The sequence below is a fragment of the Ascaphus truei genome, chromosome 14, assembly GCF_040206685.1.
Source record: "Ascaphus truei isolate aAscTru1 chromosome 14, aAscTru1.hap1, whole genome shotgun sequence".
NCBI classification, from domain to species: domain Eukaryota; kingdom Metazoa; phylum Chordata; class Amphibia; order Anura; family Ascaphidae; genus Ascaphus; species Ascaphus truei.
The window spans coordinates 51,827,326-51,844,152 of NC_134496.1; the positions used below are offsets into that span (position 1 = coordinate 51,827,326).

At 48.9% G+C, this 16,827-nt stretch overlaps 1 protein-coding gene across 2 annotated transcripts in view; it reads right to left on the reverse strand.

The window, feature by feature from the left end:
- CHRND (cholinergic receptor nicotinic delta subunit) overlaps positions 1-9,969 on the reverse strand; it is a 45,180-nt gene extending 35,211 nt beyond the window's left edge. For both annotated transcript variants that reach the window (XM_075570976.1, XM_075570975.1), the window contains exons 1-6: positions 9,826-9,969; positions 9,048-9,193; positions 8,362-8,406; positions 7,888-7,997; positions 7,133-7,288; positions 6,379-6,494 (exon numbers count right to left, since the gene is read on the reverse strand). In XM_075570976.1, coding sequence (XP_075427091.1) covers positions 6,379-6,494; positions 7,133-7,288; positions 7,888-7,997; positions 8,362-8,406; positions 9,048-9,193; positions 9,826-9,877 — 625 coding nt within the window. In that variant the 5' untranslated portion in view covers positions 9,878-9,969. The remainder of the gene's footprint in view (positions 1-6,378; positions 6,495-7,132; positions 7,289-7,887; positions 7,998-8,361; positions 8,407-9,047; positions 9,194-9,825) is intronic.
- Positions 9,970-16,827: the final 6,858 nt, after the last annotated feature.

A 16,827-nucleotide genomic window follows, 5' to 3' on the forward strand; every position in this document is an offset into this window, starting at 1 on the left:
GCATACAGTAATATTTACATTTGCTGTGTGTGTGTGTGTGTGTGTGTGTGTGTGTGTGTGTGTGTGTGTGTGTGTGTGTGTGTGTGTGTGTGTGTGTGTGTGTGTGTGTGTGTGTGTGTGTGTGTGTGTGTGTGTGTGTGTGTGTGTGTGTGTGTGTGTGCAAAAGACTCATCTCGGCAGTACGAAGGTACGAAGGCAGCAGGAACATTGGGGGTGCAGAATGACCAGCGAGATTTTGGGGTTCTGCTATGTGCTGTGAGCTTTCGGCCTCTGCTGTTCTTTGCCACATTAACCCCGACATCTGCACTCCCCGCTCATTTTTGTAGATTAATTTCAAGAATGGATTCCTTAGCTTGGAAGTGCTTGTCCCCGATCTGCTTAGCTATGTGAGATAATGTCTGTGTGTACATGATGGGGTGTCCGGGTGGCCTGCGGTGTTATCCTGCATTGTCTGCCAGCAGAGGGGGGGGGGGGACGTTATCTGCTTGCATTTTATGCCCAATACACAGCACCCGTGGGACAGGCCGATCACTTAGTTTGGGATACAATGAAATACAATGCACTGCAATACAATACAATACTCTGTGATATAATACAATGCACTGCAATACAATACAATACTCTGTGATACAATACAATGCACTGCAATACAATACAATACTCTGTGATACAATACAATGCACTGCAATACAATACAATACTCTGCGATACAATACAATGCACTGCAATACAATACAATACTCTGTGATACAATACAATGCACTGCAATACAATACAATACTCTGTGATACAATACAATGCACTGCAATACAATACAATACTCTGTGATACAATACAATGCACTGCAATACAATACAATACTCTGCGATACAATACAATGCACTGCAATACAATACAATACTCTGTGATATAATACAATGCACTGCGATACAATACAATACTCTGTGATATAATACCATGCACTGCGATACAATACTATACTCTGTGGTACAATACAATGCACTGCAATACAATACAATACTCTGCGATACAATACAATGCACTGCAATACAATACAATACTCTGTGATATAATACAATGCACTGCGATACAATACAATACTCTGTGATATAATACCATGCACTGCGATACAATACAATACTCTGTGATATAATACCATGCACTGCGATACAATACTATACTCTGTGGTACAATACAATACTCTGCGATACAATACCATGCACTGTGATATAATACAATGCACTGCGATACAATACAATACTCTGTGATATAATACAATGCACTGCGATACAATACTATACTGTGCGATACAATACAATGCACTGCGATACAATACAATACTCTGTGATATAATACAATGCACTGCGATACAATACAATACTCTGTGATACAATACAATGCACTGCGATACAATACAATACTCTGTGATACAATACAATGCACTGCGATACAATACAATACTCTGTGATATAATACAATGCACTGCAATACAATACAATACTCTGCGATACAATACAATGCACTGCGATACAATACAATACTCTGCGATATAATACAATGCACTGCGATACAATACAATACTCTTTGATACAATACAATGCACTGCGATACAATACAATGCACTGCGGTACAATACTCTGTGATACAATACAATGCACTGCGATACAATACTCTGTGATACAATACTCTGTGGTACAATACAATACTCTGTGATACAATCCAATACTCTGTGATATAATACAATGCACTGCAATACAATACTCTGTGATACATTGCAATATTATTTATTATTGTCATTCATTTCAGAAGCGCCAACATATTCCGCAGGGCTGTACAATGGGGGACAGAGTTATGTATATTACATAGTTACATTGAAGTGAGGACAGACAAACACAGAGAAAATGAGAGCTCTGATCCTGAGAGCTTACACTCTATAGGGCATGAGGGACAATGTTGGTGGCTGCTCAGTGTAGGATAAGGTGCTGCTCAGTGTAGGATAAGGTGCTGCTCAGTGTAGGATAAGGTGCTGCTCAGTGTAGGATAAGGTGGCTGCTCAGTGTAGGATAAGGTGGCTGCTCAGTGTAGGATAAGGTGCTGCTCAGTGTAGGATAAGGTGCTGCTCAGTGTAGGATAAGGTGCTGCTCAGTGTAGGATAAGGTGGCTGCTCAGTGTAGGATAAGGTGGGGCTCAGTGTAGGATAAGGTGCTGCTCAGTGTAGGATAAGGTGCTGCTCAGTGTAGGATAAGGTGGCTGCTCAGTGTAGGATAAGGTGCTGCTCAGTGTAGGATAAGGTGCTGCTCAGTGTAGGATAAGGTGCTGCTCAGTGTAGGATAAGGGGCTGCTCAGTGTAGGATAAGGTGGCTGCTCAGTGTAGGATACAGTGGCTGCTCAGTGTAGGATAAGGTGCTGCTCAGTGTAGGATAAGGTGCTGCTCAGTGTAGGATAAGGTGGCTGCTCAGTGTAGGATAAGGTGCTGCTCAGTGTAGGATAAGGTGCTGCTCAGTGTAGGATAAGGTGGCTGCTCAGTGTAGGATAAGGTGGGGCTCAGTGTAGGATAAGGTGGGGCTCAGTGTAGGATAAGGTGGCTGCTCAGTGTAGGATAAGGTGCTGCTCAGTGTAGGATAAGGTGCTGCTCAGTGTAGGATAAGGTGGCTGCTCAGTGTAGGATAAGGTGGCTGCTCAGTGTAGGATAAGGTGGCTGCTCAGTGTAGGATAAGGTGCAGCTCAGTGTAGGATAAGGTGCTGCTCAGTGTAGGATAAGGTGGCTGCTCAATGTAGGATAAGGTGGGGCTCAGTGTAGGATAAGGTGCTGCTCAGTGTAGGATAAGGTGGCTGCTCAGTGTAGGATAAGGTGCTGCTCAGTGTAGGATAAGGTGCTGCTCAGTGTAGGATAAGGTGGCTGCTCAGTGTAGGATAAGGTGGCTGCTCAGTGTAGGATAAGGTGCTGCTCAGTGTAGGATAAGGTGGCTGCTCAGTGTAGGATAAGGTGGGACTCAGTGTAGGATAAGATGGGGCTCAGTGTAGGATAAGGTGCTGCTCAGTGTAGAATAAGGTGCTGCTCAGTGTAGGATAAGGTGGGGCTCAGTGTAGGATAAGGTGCTGCTCAGTGTAGGATAAGGTGGGGCTCAGTGTAGGATAAGGTGGCTGCTCAGTGTAGGATAAGGTGGGGCTCAGTGTAGGATAAGGTGGCTGCTCAGTGTAGGATAAGGTGGGGCTCAGTGTAGGATAAGGTGCTGCTCAGTGTAGGATAAGGTGCTGCTCAGTGTAGGATAAGGTGCTGCTCAGTGTAGGATAAGGTGCTGCTCAGTGTAGGATAAGGTGCTGCTCAGTGTAGGATAAGGTGGGGCTCAGTGTAGGATAAGGTGCTGCTCAGTGTAGGATAAGGTGGGGCTCAGTGTAGGATAAGGTGCTGCTCTCAGTGTAGGATAAGGTGGCTGCTCAGTGTAGGATAAGGTGCTGCTCAGTGTAGGATAAGGTGCTGCTCAGTGTAGGATAAGGTGCTGCTCAGTGTAGGATAAGGTGCTGCTCTCAGTGTAGGATAAGGTGGGGCTCAGTGTAGGATAAGGTGCTGCTCAGTGTAGGATAAGGTGGGGCTCAGTGTAGGATAAGGTGGGGCTCAGTGTAGGATAAGGTGCTGCTCAGTGTAGGATAAGGTGCTGCTCAGTGTAGGATAAGGTGGCTGCTCAGTGTAGGATAAGGTGCTGCTCAGTGTAGGATAAGGTGCTGCTCAGTGTAGGATAAGGTGCTGCTCAGTGTAGGATAAGGTGGGGCTCAGTGTAGGATAAGGTGCTGCTCTCAGTGTAGGATAAGGTGGCTGCTCAGTGTAGGATAAGGTGGGGCTCAGTGTAGGATAAGGTGCTGCTCAGTGTAGGATAAGGTGGGGCTCAGTGTAGGATAAGGTGCTGCTCAGTGTAGGATAAGGTGGGGCTCAGTGTAGGATAAGGTGCTGCTCAGTGTAGGATAAGGTGGGGCTCAGTGTAGGATAAGGTGCTGCTCAGTGTAGGATAAGGTGGGGCTCAGTGTAGGATAAGGTGCTGCTCAGTGTAGGATAAGGTGGGGCTCAGTGTAGGATAAGGTGGGGCTCAGTGTAGGATAAGGTGGGGCTCAGTGTAGGATAAGGTGCTGCTCAGTGTAGGATAAGGTGCTGCTCAGTGTAGGATAAGGTGCTGCTCAGTGTAGGATAAGGTGCTGCTCAGTGTAGGATAAGGTGCTGCTCAGTGTAGGATAAGGTGGGGCTCAGTGTAGGATAAGGTGCTGCTCAGTGTAGGATAAGGTGGGGCTCAGTGTAGGATAAGGTGCTGCTCTCAGTGTAGGATAAGGTGGCTGCTCAGTGTAGGATAAGGTGCTGCTCAGTGTAGGATAAGGTGCTGCTCAGTGTAGGATAAGGTGCTGCTCAGTGTAGGATAAGGTGCTGCTCTCAGTGTAGGATAAGGTGGGGCTCAGTGTAGGATAAGGTGCTGCTCAGTGTAGGATAAGGTGGGGCTCAGTGTAGGATAAGGTGGGGCTCAGTGTAGGATAAGGTGCTGCTCAGTGTAGGATAAGGTGGCTGCTCAGTGTAGGATAAGGTGGCTGCTCAGTGTAGGATAAGGTGCTGCTCAGTGTAGGATAAGGTGCTGCTCAGTGTAGGATAAGGTGCTGCTCAGTGTAGGATAAGGTGCTGCTCAGTGTAGGATAAGGTGGCTGCTCAGTGTAGGATAAGGTGCTGCTCAGTGTAGGATAAGGTGCTGCTCAGTGTAGGATAAGGTGCGGCTCAGTGTAGGATAAGGTGGGGCTCAGTGTAGGATAAGGTGCTGCTCTCAGTGTAGGATAAGGTGGGGCTCAGTGTAGGATAAGGTGCTGCTCAGTGTAGGATAAGGTGGGGCTCAGTGTAGGATAAGGTGCTGCTCAGTGTAGGATAAGGTGGGGCTCAGTGTAGGATAAGGTGCTGCTCAGTGTAGGATAAGGTGGGGCTCAGTGTAGGATAAGGTGCTGCTCAGTGTAGGATAAGGTGGGGCTCAGTGTAGGATAAGGTGCTGCTCAGTGTAGGATAAGGTGGGGCTCAGTGTAGGATAAGGTGCTGCTCAGTGTAGGATAAAGTGGGGCTCTCAGTGTAGGATAAGGTGCTGCTCAGTGTAGGATAAGGTGGGGCTCTCAGTGTAGGATAAGGTGCTGCTCAGTGTAGGATAAGGTGGGGCTCTCAGTGTAGGATAAGGTGGCTGCTCAGTGTAGGATAAGGTGCTGCTCAGTGTAGGATAAGGTGGGGCTCTCAGTGTAGGATAAGGTGCTGCTCTCAGTGTAGGATAAGGTGCTGCTCAGTGTAGGATAAGGTGCTGCTCAGTGTAGGATAAGGTGGGGCTCAGTGTAGGATAAGGTGGGGCTCTCAGTGTAGGATAAGGTGGCTGCTCAGTGTAGGATAAGGTGGGGCTCAGTGTAGGATAAGGTGGGGCTCAGTGTAGGATAAGGTGGGGCTCTCAGTGTAGGATAAGGTGCTGCTCAGTGTAGGATAAGGTGGCTGCTCAGTGTAGGATAAGGTGGGGCTCAGTGTAGGATAAGGTGGGGCTCAGTGTAGGATAAGGTGGGGCTCTCAGTGTAGGATAAGGTGCTGCTCAGTGTAGGATAAGGTGCTGCTCAGTGTAGGATAAGGTGGGGCTCAGTGTAGGATAAGGTGGGGCTCAGTGTAGGATAAGGTGCTGCTCAGTGTAGGATAAGGTGGGGCTCAGTGTAGGATAAGGTGCTGCTCAGTGTAGGATAAGGTGGGGCTCAGTGTAGGATAAGGTGGGGCTCAGTGTAGGATAAGGTGGGGCTCAGTGTAGGATAAGGTGCTGCTCAGTGTAGGATAAGGTGGGGCTCAGTGTAGGATAAGGTGCTGCTCAGTGTAGGATAAGGTGGGGCTCAGTGTAGGATAAGGTGGGGCTCTCAGTGTAGGATAAGGTGGCTGCTCAGTGTAGGATAAGGTGGGGCTCAGTGTAGGATAAGGTGGGGCTCAGTGTAGGATAAGGTGGGGCTCTCAGTGTAGGATAAGGTGCTGCTCAGTGTAGGATAAGGTGGCTGCTCAGTGTAGGATAAGGTGGGGCTCAGTGTAGGATAAGGTGCTGCTCAGTGTAGGATAAGGTGGCTGCTCAGTGTAGGATAAGGTGGGGCTCAGTGTAGGATAAGGTGGGGCTCTCAGTGTAGGATAAGGTGCTGCTCAGTGTAGGATAAGGTGCTGCTCAGTGTAGGATAAGGTGCTGCTCAGTGTAGGATAAGGTGGGGCTCTCAGTGTAGGATAAGGTGCTGCTCAGTGTAGGATAAGGTGGCTGCTCAGTGTAGGATAAGGTGGGGCTCAGTGTAGGATAAGGTGGGGCTCAGTGTAGGATAAGGTGGGTCTCAGGTTACAATATTATATCATTAAATTGTTACCTGTGAACCCGGCAGGATCAATGATGATCCATTCCACTTGGTAATTCCTGTCGGTGTCTTTATCGTTATCCGCCCTTAGCTGCATGTTAATCTCTTTGGCATTGTATGTCAGGGAGCTGAAAGCACGACAAGAAATCCCTCTAAAGGTGGGCCGTATAGAAATTCCATGATGGAGTCCAGTTAGCAACACTGCCAGTGAGAGGTTAAACGAGGAATTAGCTGGAAGCACAGGAGTGGACAACTCCAGTTCTCAAGGGCCACCAACAGGTCAGGTTTAAAGGATATCCCTGCTTCAGCACAGGTGGCTCAATCAGTGGCTCAGTCGAAGACTGAGCCACTGATTGAGCCACCTGTGCTGAAGCAGTCGAAGACTGAACAACTGATTTAGCTACCTGTGCTGAAGCAGGGATAGCTTTAAAACCTGACCTGTTGGTGGCCCTTGAGGAGAGGAGTTGGCTGCCCCTGCGTCAGCACACTGCACTGCAGATCCGCTTATCCTACAACCCCCAACGTGAATTAGACTCGTCTCTGCTTGAGCGTTTCAGAAGTCAAGTTCAACCGCGAGGTCCGCACCCAGGTGTTTAAACTCACGCCCCTCGGCATTCTGGGATCCGCCGAGCCCTACGCCTTGTGATTAAATAAACAGGGACGGGCTACGATACCCAGAATGTTCATGGGCTGAAAACCAAAATCGCCCCGAATATGACACGCGAAACGCGTGAGCAAGAAGGAAGACGCGAGGCGGGCCCCTGACCTGAACTTCAGGGAGCAGTTCTGCCAGTCAAACGGGAAGTAGTTGACGTTGATGGCGCACGTGCTGCGGAATATTGCGGGAGGCAGCCAGTACACAAAGCCGTCCTCATACACCAGGACATTGCAGTAATAGGCCACCTCGAAGTTTCCATCGTTACTGCACAGAGAGAGAGAGAGAGACGTGGTACATCCCGCTGTAGCATTACCTGCAGCACATTCCAGACCAGCCGTGTAATATTGACCGGTCTTTCCTCCGACCGTACTCTATGGTACAAAACTTATCGAAAGACCAGCACATGGGAATACCAAGGATTGGACCAGTGTCCCACGGGTGCCCTGGAGCTAGCCGATCAGTATGATTAGAACTCAAAGATTCCCAACAAGGAGAGGCCAACGTCAATCCTCAAGGGCCACCAGCAGGTAAGGTCTTAAGGATATCCCCTGCTTCAGACCAGGAGCCTCAATCAGTGGCACAGTCACAACTGCTTCAGCATAGGTGGCTCAATCAGTGTTTGACTGAGCCACTGATTGAGCCACCTGTGCTGAAGTAGGGATATCCTGAACTCCTGTTGGTGGCCCGTGAGAACTGGAGTTGGCCTCTCCTGTGCTAGGACAATGACCCCAAGTCAGGGGATTCCATCATGATATAGGTTTAACATAGCAAATCAAGGACAAGGGGTTGGTGGTTATCTAAGGGCAGTGACCCTACTGTTTTGGGACAAGCTGCTGCCCCCTTTGAAGACCGGTTCCTCTCACTTGTTCTCCAGGATGAGTTTTGGCTGCCACACCATCTCCGGGAACACCCGGATAACATTGATGTCATTGAACTCAGACTTATTCCATGCCAGCCTCTTATCATACCAGCCCTGGGGGGAGAAAAGAGCGAGAACATCACAGCGGCCATTGTAAGGGAGATAGAGGGGAGGACATCCTATTTAATGGGTTAATGAGTTTAAACTACTACAAATAATTGACTGATAACCGTTCGCTGCATGTGTGAAGCAAAAGTGAAACCTTAAGCAGAAAACAAGGAAATCCCTGGTTCAGGAGCTTACACTCAAAGCCGTGGGGGGTGAGATGCAGAGACAAATATACAAAGAGGGTACATTGTCACCCCATCATGTTATATTGTCCCCCTTTAAAGTGGACGTCACAATTGTGTGTGGTACATATCCTGTGTATATGAATCCCAGGACACCGCTCCTTACAGAAAGACACGCGGTCACTTACCTGCTCAACCCACACGTTAGTGGTCAGCGTTTCATCCGCTTCTTTCTGTAACACAATGACAAAGGGTTTCCAAATGTTACATGTATCTGCCGCTTGGATCTTTTCATGCAAGTCACATCCCTTTTAACCCATTCGTCACCAGAGGCGTCAAAAAAGCACAGAAGGGAGGAGAAATGCAACGTCAACATATTTGATAAAGCCCTTGTAAACGCCCGCAGTTCTACAAAACGAGGGTGACATTTTTTAGATATCCTACATTTTCTGCTCAGATTAAAGTGGACAGCTTGAATGTTTCATGTACTTCATGACAGTGGGACAAAGAGGCTGCGGTGTACTGAGATTCCCCAGTAGGTCTCCTTGGAATCTGCTTGTGCTGGTGGACAGGTGTGTGCTCATCCAGAAGAAGCAGGAGCCAGAGAGATTAATAAGGATCTCAATGTTTTGCATCCTATGTGACAGAAAAAGTAGCACAATTGCATATAAAATGACCTATTTATTTACTTTATAGTCCAAAAGGTGTAATACACATTATAAACTATACATCACATGTTGGTTTATTCTGAAAATATAACACAACCACATTACTACTATATTCTGTATACGAGAGATGTGGTCTTGGGGTGTGCAAGGTCACAGACATTTTTAAGGGGTTCCACAGTGTCACTTTGAGCAAAAGACAGACTCACCAGTGAGATCAGGTTGGAGAGAGTCAGAGCCAGGTAAACGTCCACTGTTTCCTCTATATTATCCACGGGCCGCACATCTTTTCGGTAACGTCGCTCAACAAAAAGGTGGTTAATGAGACGCTCTTCTTGGCTCACAGAAAGGCAACCTGGAGGGACCAGGAAACAAAGAATGAAACAGGGACAGGAAGAGGAAGAAGAAGGGGGGGGGAAGAAAGGGGGAGCAATAGGAAGAAGAAGGGGGAAAAGAGAGAGAAGAAAGGGGAACAAGAGGAAGAAGAAGAGGGGGAGAGAGACAAGGGGGAGCAAGAAGAAGAATAAAGAGGGGGAGAGAGAAAGAGAGAAGAAAGGGGGAGAAGAAAGGGGGCGAGAGAAGGGGGAGCAAGAAGAAGAATAAGAGGGGAAGAGAGAGAAGAAAGGGGGAGGAAGGAGAGGGGGTACAAGAGAGAGAGAGAAGAAAGGTGGAACAAGAGAAGGAAGAAGGGGGGAGAAAAAGAGAGAGAAGAAGAAAGGGGGAACAAGAGAAGGAAGGAGAGGGTGAAAGAGAGAGAAGAGAGGGGGAGCAAGAAGAAGAGGGGGACAGAGAAGAAAGGGGGAGGGAGAGAGAGAGATAAGAAAGGGGGAGCAAGAGGAAGAAGAGGGGGAAAGAGAAGAAGAGAATAGGGGAGAACTAGGAGCTGGAGGGTGAGAGTGAGAGGAGGGGAGAAAGGGAGAGTGAGTAAAAGAGAAACGGGGAGATTAGGGGTACACAGTAACAAGATTGAGTTTCTATAGCTCTTACCTGATAAGCAGATAGCTGTGAGCAGTGTGAGATAGACCCCTAACCTTTCCATAGTGCCAGGTTCCTCTGCTGCTGCCCACGGCCCATATACGTTCCCTGGTCTCCTTATTCCTGCCCTTCCCCCGCCAGCCTCATGTGAAGGACGGGACCATGACACAGAAATGTGACCCTGGATTGCGGAGCGACAGCAGCAGGTGCAGGGAGTATGGGGAGAGAATCCCCCCCAACACAGAGGGGCAGGGGGATACAGGGCATGCCAGGGATCACTCTAGGGGCTTGTGCTGTATCTATGTATGCATGCATATGTACTGTATGTATATCTTTATATCGCATCCACAGTGTACTCAGCGCTTTACAAGAGAAACAATACAGTACATGGAATTATAATACAATAAGTGCAACAAACACAATCAGACAATAGGCGAGGAAATCCCTGCCCCGGAGAGCTTGCACTTTAAGTGGTATGACGGGAGAGGTACAGAGGCAGCAAGTGAGGGAATAAGTGCAGGAGATGGCAGTGCCTGGCCTTGATGGTGGGTAGGAGTGACTGTGGGTGTGGGACAGTAGCCATGAGCGCAGGCAGGCTAATGAAATGCTTCATTTAAGAGGTGATTTTTAAGGTTTGACTTAAGGTGGGGAGAGAGGGTGCTTGGCGTATACTGAGTGTGAGGGAGAGCGGGTGCTTGGTGTATACTGAGTGTGAGGGAGAGAAGGTGCTTGGCATATACTCAGTGTGAGGGAGAGAGGGTGCTTGGCGTATACTGAGTGTGAGGGAGAGCGGTGCTTGGTGTATACTGAGTGTGAGGGAGAGAAGGTGCTTGGCATATACTCAGTGTGAGGGAGAGAGAGTGCTTGGCATATACTGAGTGTGAGGGAGAGCGGGTGCTTGGCGTATACTCAGTGTGAGGGAGAGCGGGGGCTTGGCGTATACTGAGTGTGAGGGAGAGCGGGTGCTTGGTGTATACTGAGTGTGAGGGAGAGCGGGTGCTTGGCGTATACTGAGTGTGAGGGAGAGCGGGTGCTTGGCGTATACTGAGTGTGAGGGAGAGCGGGTGCTTGGCGTATACTGAGTGTAAGGGAGAGCGGGTGCTTGGCGTATACTGAGTGTGAGGGAGAGCGGGTGCTTGGCGTATAATGAGTGTGAGGGAGAGAGGGTGATTGGCGTATACTGAGTGTGAGGGAGAGCGGGTGCTTGGCGTATGAGTGTGAGGGAGAGAGGGTGCTTGGCGTATAATGAGTGTGAGGGAGAGAGGGTGCTTGGCGTATACTGAGTGTGAGGGAGAGCGGGTGCTTGGCGTATACTGAGTGTGAGGGAGAGCGGGTGCTTGGCGTATAATGAGTGTGAGGGAGAGAGGGTGCTTGGCGTATACTCAGTGTGAGGGAGAGCGGGTGCTTGGTGTATACTGAGTGTGAGGGAGAGAGGGTGCTTGGCATATACTGAGTGTGAGGGAGAGAGGGTGCTTGGCGTATAGTGAGTGTGAGGGAGAGAGGGTGCTTGGTGTATACTGAGTGTGAGGGAGAGCAGGTGCTTGGCGTATAGTGAGTGTGAGGGAGAGAGGGTGCTTGGCGTATACTGAGTGTGAGGGAGAGCGGGTGCTTTGCGTATAATGAGTGTGAGGGAGAGAGGGTGCTTGGCGTATGAGTGTGAGGGAGAGCGGGTGCTTTGCGTATAGTGAGTGTGAGGGAGAGTGGGTGCTTGGCGTATACTGAGTGTGAGGGAGAGAGGGTGCTTGGCGTATGAGTGTGAGGGAGAGCGGGTGCTTTGCGTATAGTGAGTGTGAGGGAGAGAGGGTGCTTGGCGTTTACTGAGTGTGAGGGAGAGAAGGTGCTTGGCGTATACTGAGTGTGAGGGAGAGAGGGTGCTTGGCGTATACTGAGTGTGAGGGAGAGAGGGTGCTTGGCGTATGAGTGTGAGGGACAGCAGGTGCTTTGCGTATAGTGAGTGTGAGGGAGAGCGGGTGCTTGGCGTATACTGAGTGTGAGGGAGAGCGGGTGCTTGGCGAATACTGAGTGTGAGGGGGAGCGGGTGCTTGGCGTATACTGAGTGTGAGGGAGAGCGGGTGCTTGGCGTATACTGAGTGTAAGGGAGAGCGGGTGCTTGGCATATACTGAGTGTGAGGGAGAGCGGGTGCTTGGCGTATACTGAGTGTGAGGGAGAGCGGGTGCTTGGCGTATACTGAGTGTGAGGGAGAGCGGGTGCTTGGCGTATACTGAGTGTGAGGGAGAGCGGGTGCTTGGCATATACTGAGTGTAAGGGAGAGCGGGTGCTTGGCGTATACTGAGTATGAGGGAGAGCGGGTGCTTGGCGTGTACTGAGTATGAGGGAGAGCGGGTGCTTGGCGTGTACTGAGTGTGAGGGAGTCCCACAGGTAAGGGGCAGTGAGGGGAAAGGTTTAAGGCGAGAGAGAGCAGTAGAGGTGAAAGGGGTGGAGAGGAGACAGTTATGGGTAGAGCGCAGGAGACGAGCGGGGGCAGAGCGAGAGATCAGAGCGGATATGTAGGGAGGAGCAGAGGACTGAAGAGTCTTAGGTAAGGAGGAGAACTTTCCAGGTGATCCGAAACTTGATTTCTTGCCTTCTCTGCTCAGATAGCCTCCTGATGAGGACGTTGGTCTGTGAAATAGACATTCCCTCTTTTCTGTGAGCACCGGCCATTGATACTATCTTTATCTATAGATGAGGCGTGTGCCATATAGCTGCTCTTTATGTGAAATAGACCCAGTGCTCTCTCTGTATCCCCTTGGGAAAGTCTTTATTCCCCTGTGCCTCGGGGTGTTCGGAAGCTCCTTACACAGCAGGTTTAAAGGTACATTGACACAGAACCGTTATGGATCTACCTACAGAAAGTGCAAATAGAAGTTTGTTTTGGTGCACTGCCCCATTATCTTCTTCCATCTGCGTCAAATATACAAAAGTGTTTTGTACATGTCATGCGATCTCCTGGACAGTAAAGTTCACGCCGCCTCAGACTCGCACATTTTTGTTTGACACAAATACAAGATAAAACAAGTGACGTACGGTGATGGTGACGAGTTTGATACATCTCATTATAATCTGTATCATGTAATATGTCCCCAACTCCTCCTACTGACACACCCCAACTCCTCCTACTGACACACCCCAACTCCTCCTACTGACACTCCCCCAACTCCTACTGACACTCCCCCTAACTCCTCTGACTGACACTCCCCCAAACTCCTCCTACTGACTCTCCCCCTAACTCCTCCTACTGATACTCCTCCTACAGACCCTCCCCTAACTCCTACTGACACTCCCCCAAACTCCTCCTACTGACACTCCCCCAAACTCCTCCTACTGACACTCCCCCTAACTCCTCCTACTGACACTCCCCCTAACTCCTCCTACTGCTGACACACCCTTAACGCCTCTGACTGACACTTCCCCTAACTCCTCCTACTGACACATACCCTAACTCCTCTGACTGACACTCCCCCAAACTCCTCCTACTGACACTCACCAACTCCTACTGACAAACCCCTAACTTCTCCTACTGAATCTCCCTCTAACTCCACCTACTGAAACTCCGACCCTCCCCTAACTCCTACTGACACTCCCCCAACTCCTCCTACTGACACTTCCCCAACTCCTCCTACTGACACTCCCCCAACCTCCTCCTACTGACATGCCCCCAACTCCTCCTACTGACACTCCCCCAACTCCTCCTACTGACACACACCCAACTCCTCCTACTGACACTCCCCCTAACTCCTACTGACCCTCCCCCAACTTCTCCTACTGACACTCCCCCAACTCCTCCTACTGACACGCCCCCAACTCCTCCTACTGACACTCCCCCAACTCCTCCTACTGACACACACCCAACTCCTCCTACTGACACTCCCCCAACTCCTCCTACTGACACTCCCCCAACCTCCTCCTACTGACACGCCCCCAACTCCTCCTACTGACACACCCCAACTCCTCCTACTGACACTCCCCCAACTCCTCCTACTGACACTCCCCCAACCTCCTCCTACTGACACTCCCCCAACTCCTCCTACTGACACACCCCCAACCCCTCCTACTGACACCACCCCTAACTCCTCCTACTGACACTCTCCCAACTCCTCCTACTGACACTCTCCCAACTCCTCCTACTGACACTCCCCCAACTCCTCCTACTGACACACACCCAACTCCTCCTACTGACACTCCCCCTAACTCCTACTGACCCTCCCCCAACTTCTCCTACTGACACTCGCCCTAACTCCTCCTACAGACACACCCCCAACTCCTCCTACTGACACTCCCCTAACTCCTCCTACTTACGCTCCCACTAACTCCTCCTACTGACCCTCCCCTAACTCCTCCTACTGACACTCCCACTAACTCCTCCTACTGACACTCCCACTAACTCCTCCTACTGGCCCTCCCCTAACTCCTCCTACTGACACTCCCCTAACTCCTCCTACTGACACTCCCACTAACTCCTCCTACTGAACTCTCCAAATCATAACACTTGGAGCAAAGACCTTGATATGTTGATGTAAAGAGACGCAAGATTAAAAATTACATAATTTGTGTCAATTTTACTCCAGATACATCACCCTCAATGGGTCAAGAAGAGAAGAAGTAGGGATCGGTTATATGGAGCAATGGGAGGAGTTAGGGAGTAGGGATCGGTTATATGGACCAATAAGGGGAGTTAGGGAGAAGTAGGGATCAGTTACATGGAGTAATGGGAGGAGTTAGGGAGAAGTAGGAATCAGTTATATGGAGCAATGGGAGGAGTTAGGGAGAAGTAGGGATCGGTTATATGGAGCAATGGGAGGAGTTAGGGAGAAGTAGGGACCGGTTATATGGAGCAATGGGAGGAGTTAGGGAGAAGTAGGGATCGGTTATATGGAGCAATGGGAGGAGTTTGGGAGAAGTAGGGATCGATTATATGGGCAATGGGAGGAGTTAGGGAGAAGTAGGGATCGATTATATGGAGCAATGGGAGGTGTTAGGGAGAAGTAGGGATCGGTTATATGGAGCAATGGGAGGAGTTAGGGAGAAGTTGGGATCGATTATATGGAGCAATGGGAGGTGTTAGGGAGAAGTAGGGATCGGTTATATGGAGTAATGGGAGGAGTTAGGGAGAAGTAGGGATCGGTTATATGGAACAATAGGAGGAGTTAGGGAGAAGTAGGGATCGGTTATATGGAGCAATGGGAGGAGTTAGGGAGAAGTAGGGATCGGTTATATGGAGCAATGGGAGGAGTTAGGGAGAAGTAGGGATCGGTTATATGGAGCAATGGGAGGAGTTAGGGAGAAGTAGGGATCGGTTATATGGGCAATGGGAGGAGTTAGGGAGAAGTAGGGATCGGTTATATGGAGCAATGGGAGGAGTTAGGGAGAAGTAGGGATCGGTTATATGGAGCAATGGGAGGAGTTAGGGAGAAGTAGGGATCGGTTATATGGAGCAATGGGAGGAGTTAGGGAAAAGTAGGGATCGGTTATATGGAGCAATGGGAGGAGTTAGGGAGAAGTAGGGATCGGTTATATGGAGCAATGGAAGGAGTTAGGGAGAAGTAGGGATCGGTTATATGGAGTAATGGGAGGAGTTAGGGATCGGTTATATGGAGCAATGGGAGGAGTTAGGGAGAAGTAAGGATCGGTTATATGGAGTAATGGGAGGAGTTAGGGATCGGTTATATGGAGTAATGGGAGGAGTTAGGTGGACACTGTGTAACAGAAAGCTACTGCTGGGCCACATGGTAACTAATTGATAAAACAGTGAGAGATTGTCACATTTATTTGTGTATGTTTTCTCGCAGCAAAGGGGAAAATGCACAAATGGCCCTAATGAAAGTAACCGGACTTTTGTGTTTGATAAACCTGGTGCTGACAGCGACCCCGGTCGGCATCCAAGCCCCCGATTTAGCTGTACTTTCCTGATATACGGCAGCGTCTCAGGCAGGAGTTCATAGATTTATACGGTGCTACCGGTCACCGACATCCCAGCCTGTCCTGTCACTCTCACCCAGACAGCAGCTGCTTCCTTCCTCCTGGGAAGGGGTTACACAAGTCCCCAGCTGGAACATGTCACCAGGGGTAACCCTTTCTGTGCCGAAAAGCGCTTTGTGAGGACCAGGCACTTCTTACAGAGCTACGTGTTCCACCTTGCTCCGTATTAGGAGAACAGTTTCAGCTTGTCTGTGGCTATCGTGTCTCCTATAATATGGAGCCGTTATTCACTATATTGGGGCATGTTTATTTAGCCTGTTGTCACTATCTCCCCTACTGTTTCCCCTGCTCATATGTTTTAAAGCTGCAGACCAAGCAATATTCCACGTGTGTTTGTTTTTAAATAAATCAGTTCTGTACTATGAGAAAATACTTGTAGCATTTTTTTTTAAATAACTATGAATTACATTTTTAATGTATTATAATGTAACAAGCATTTTTTTGTTTATATAGCAACCATTTACAAAGTCACATCCCCTTCCTCTTCTGAAACAGGCTCTGGCACACCGCATGTTGAGCCCTGCCCTCTCTCTAGCAGTGCACCAATTGTATCTAGTGACTGACTGGTCACATGATCTTCCCCACAGAACTTTGCATATTTCGTCCTCTTCTGCTGCACTCACAGCCATTTAGTGAACCCCAGTGCCGAATCCTCACCAATCAATAGGCAATTTAGCAAATTATTTATCCTTGTGTGGGTTGTATTGATGCACATATTAAAGGAGAATTTTTTAACTTTTGTTTTACGGCTATATTTACTTTTTTCCTTCATGACATTAAAAGGAACAGGTTCAGTATTCATATGCAGATGTACTGTAACAATGGATGTTTGTATTGTACTTGTTTTACGCTGAAAAACCAATAAAAGCAAATTACAAAAAAAGACCGGCACCTTGGACAGCTGCTTTAAATGGTGTATTTCATCCCTGAAATATTGCTCTATTACAGAGCATTTCAGACATGGAACTCACTACTTTTGCAGTCATATTCTGTATTATTACTCTTTATGCTCTTTAGACTGCAGATTAGAGAG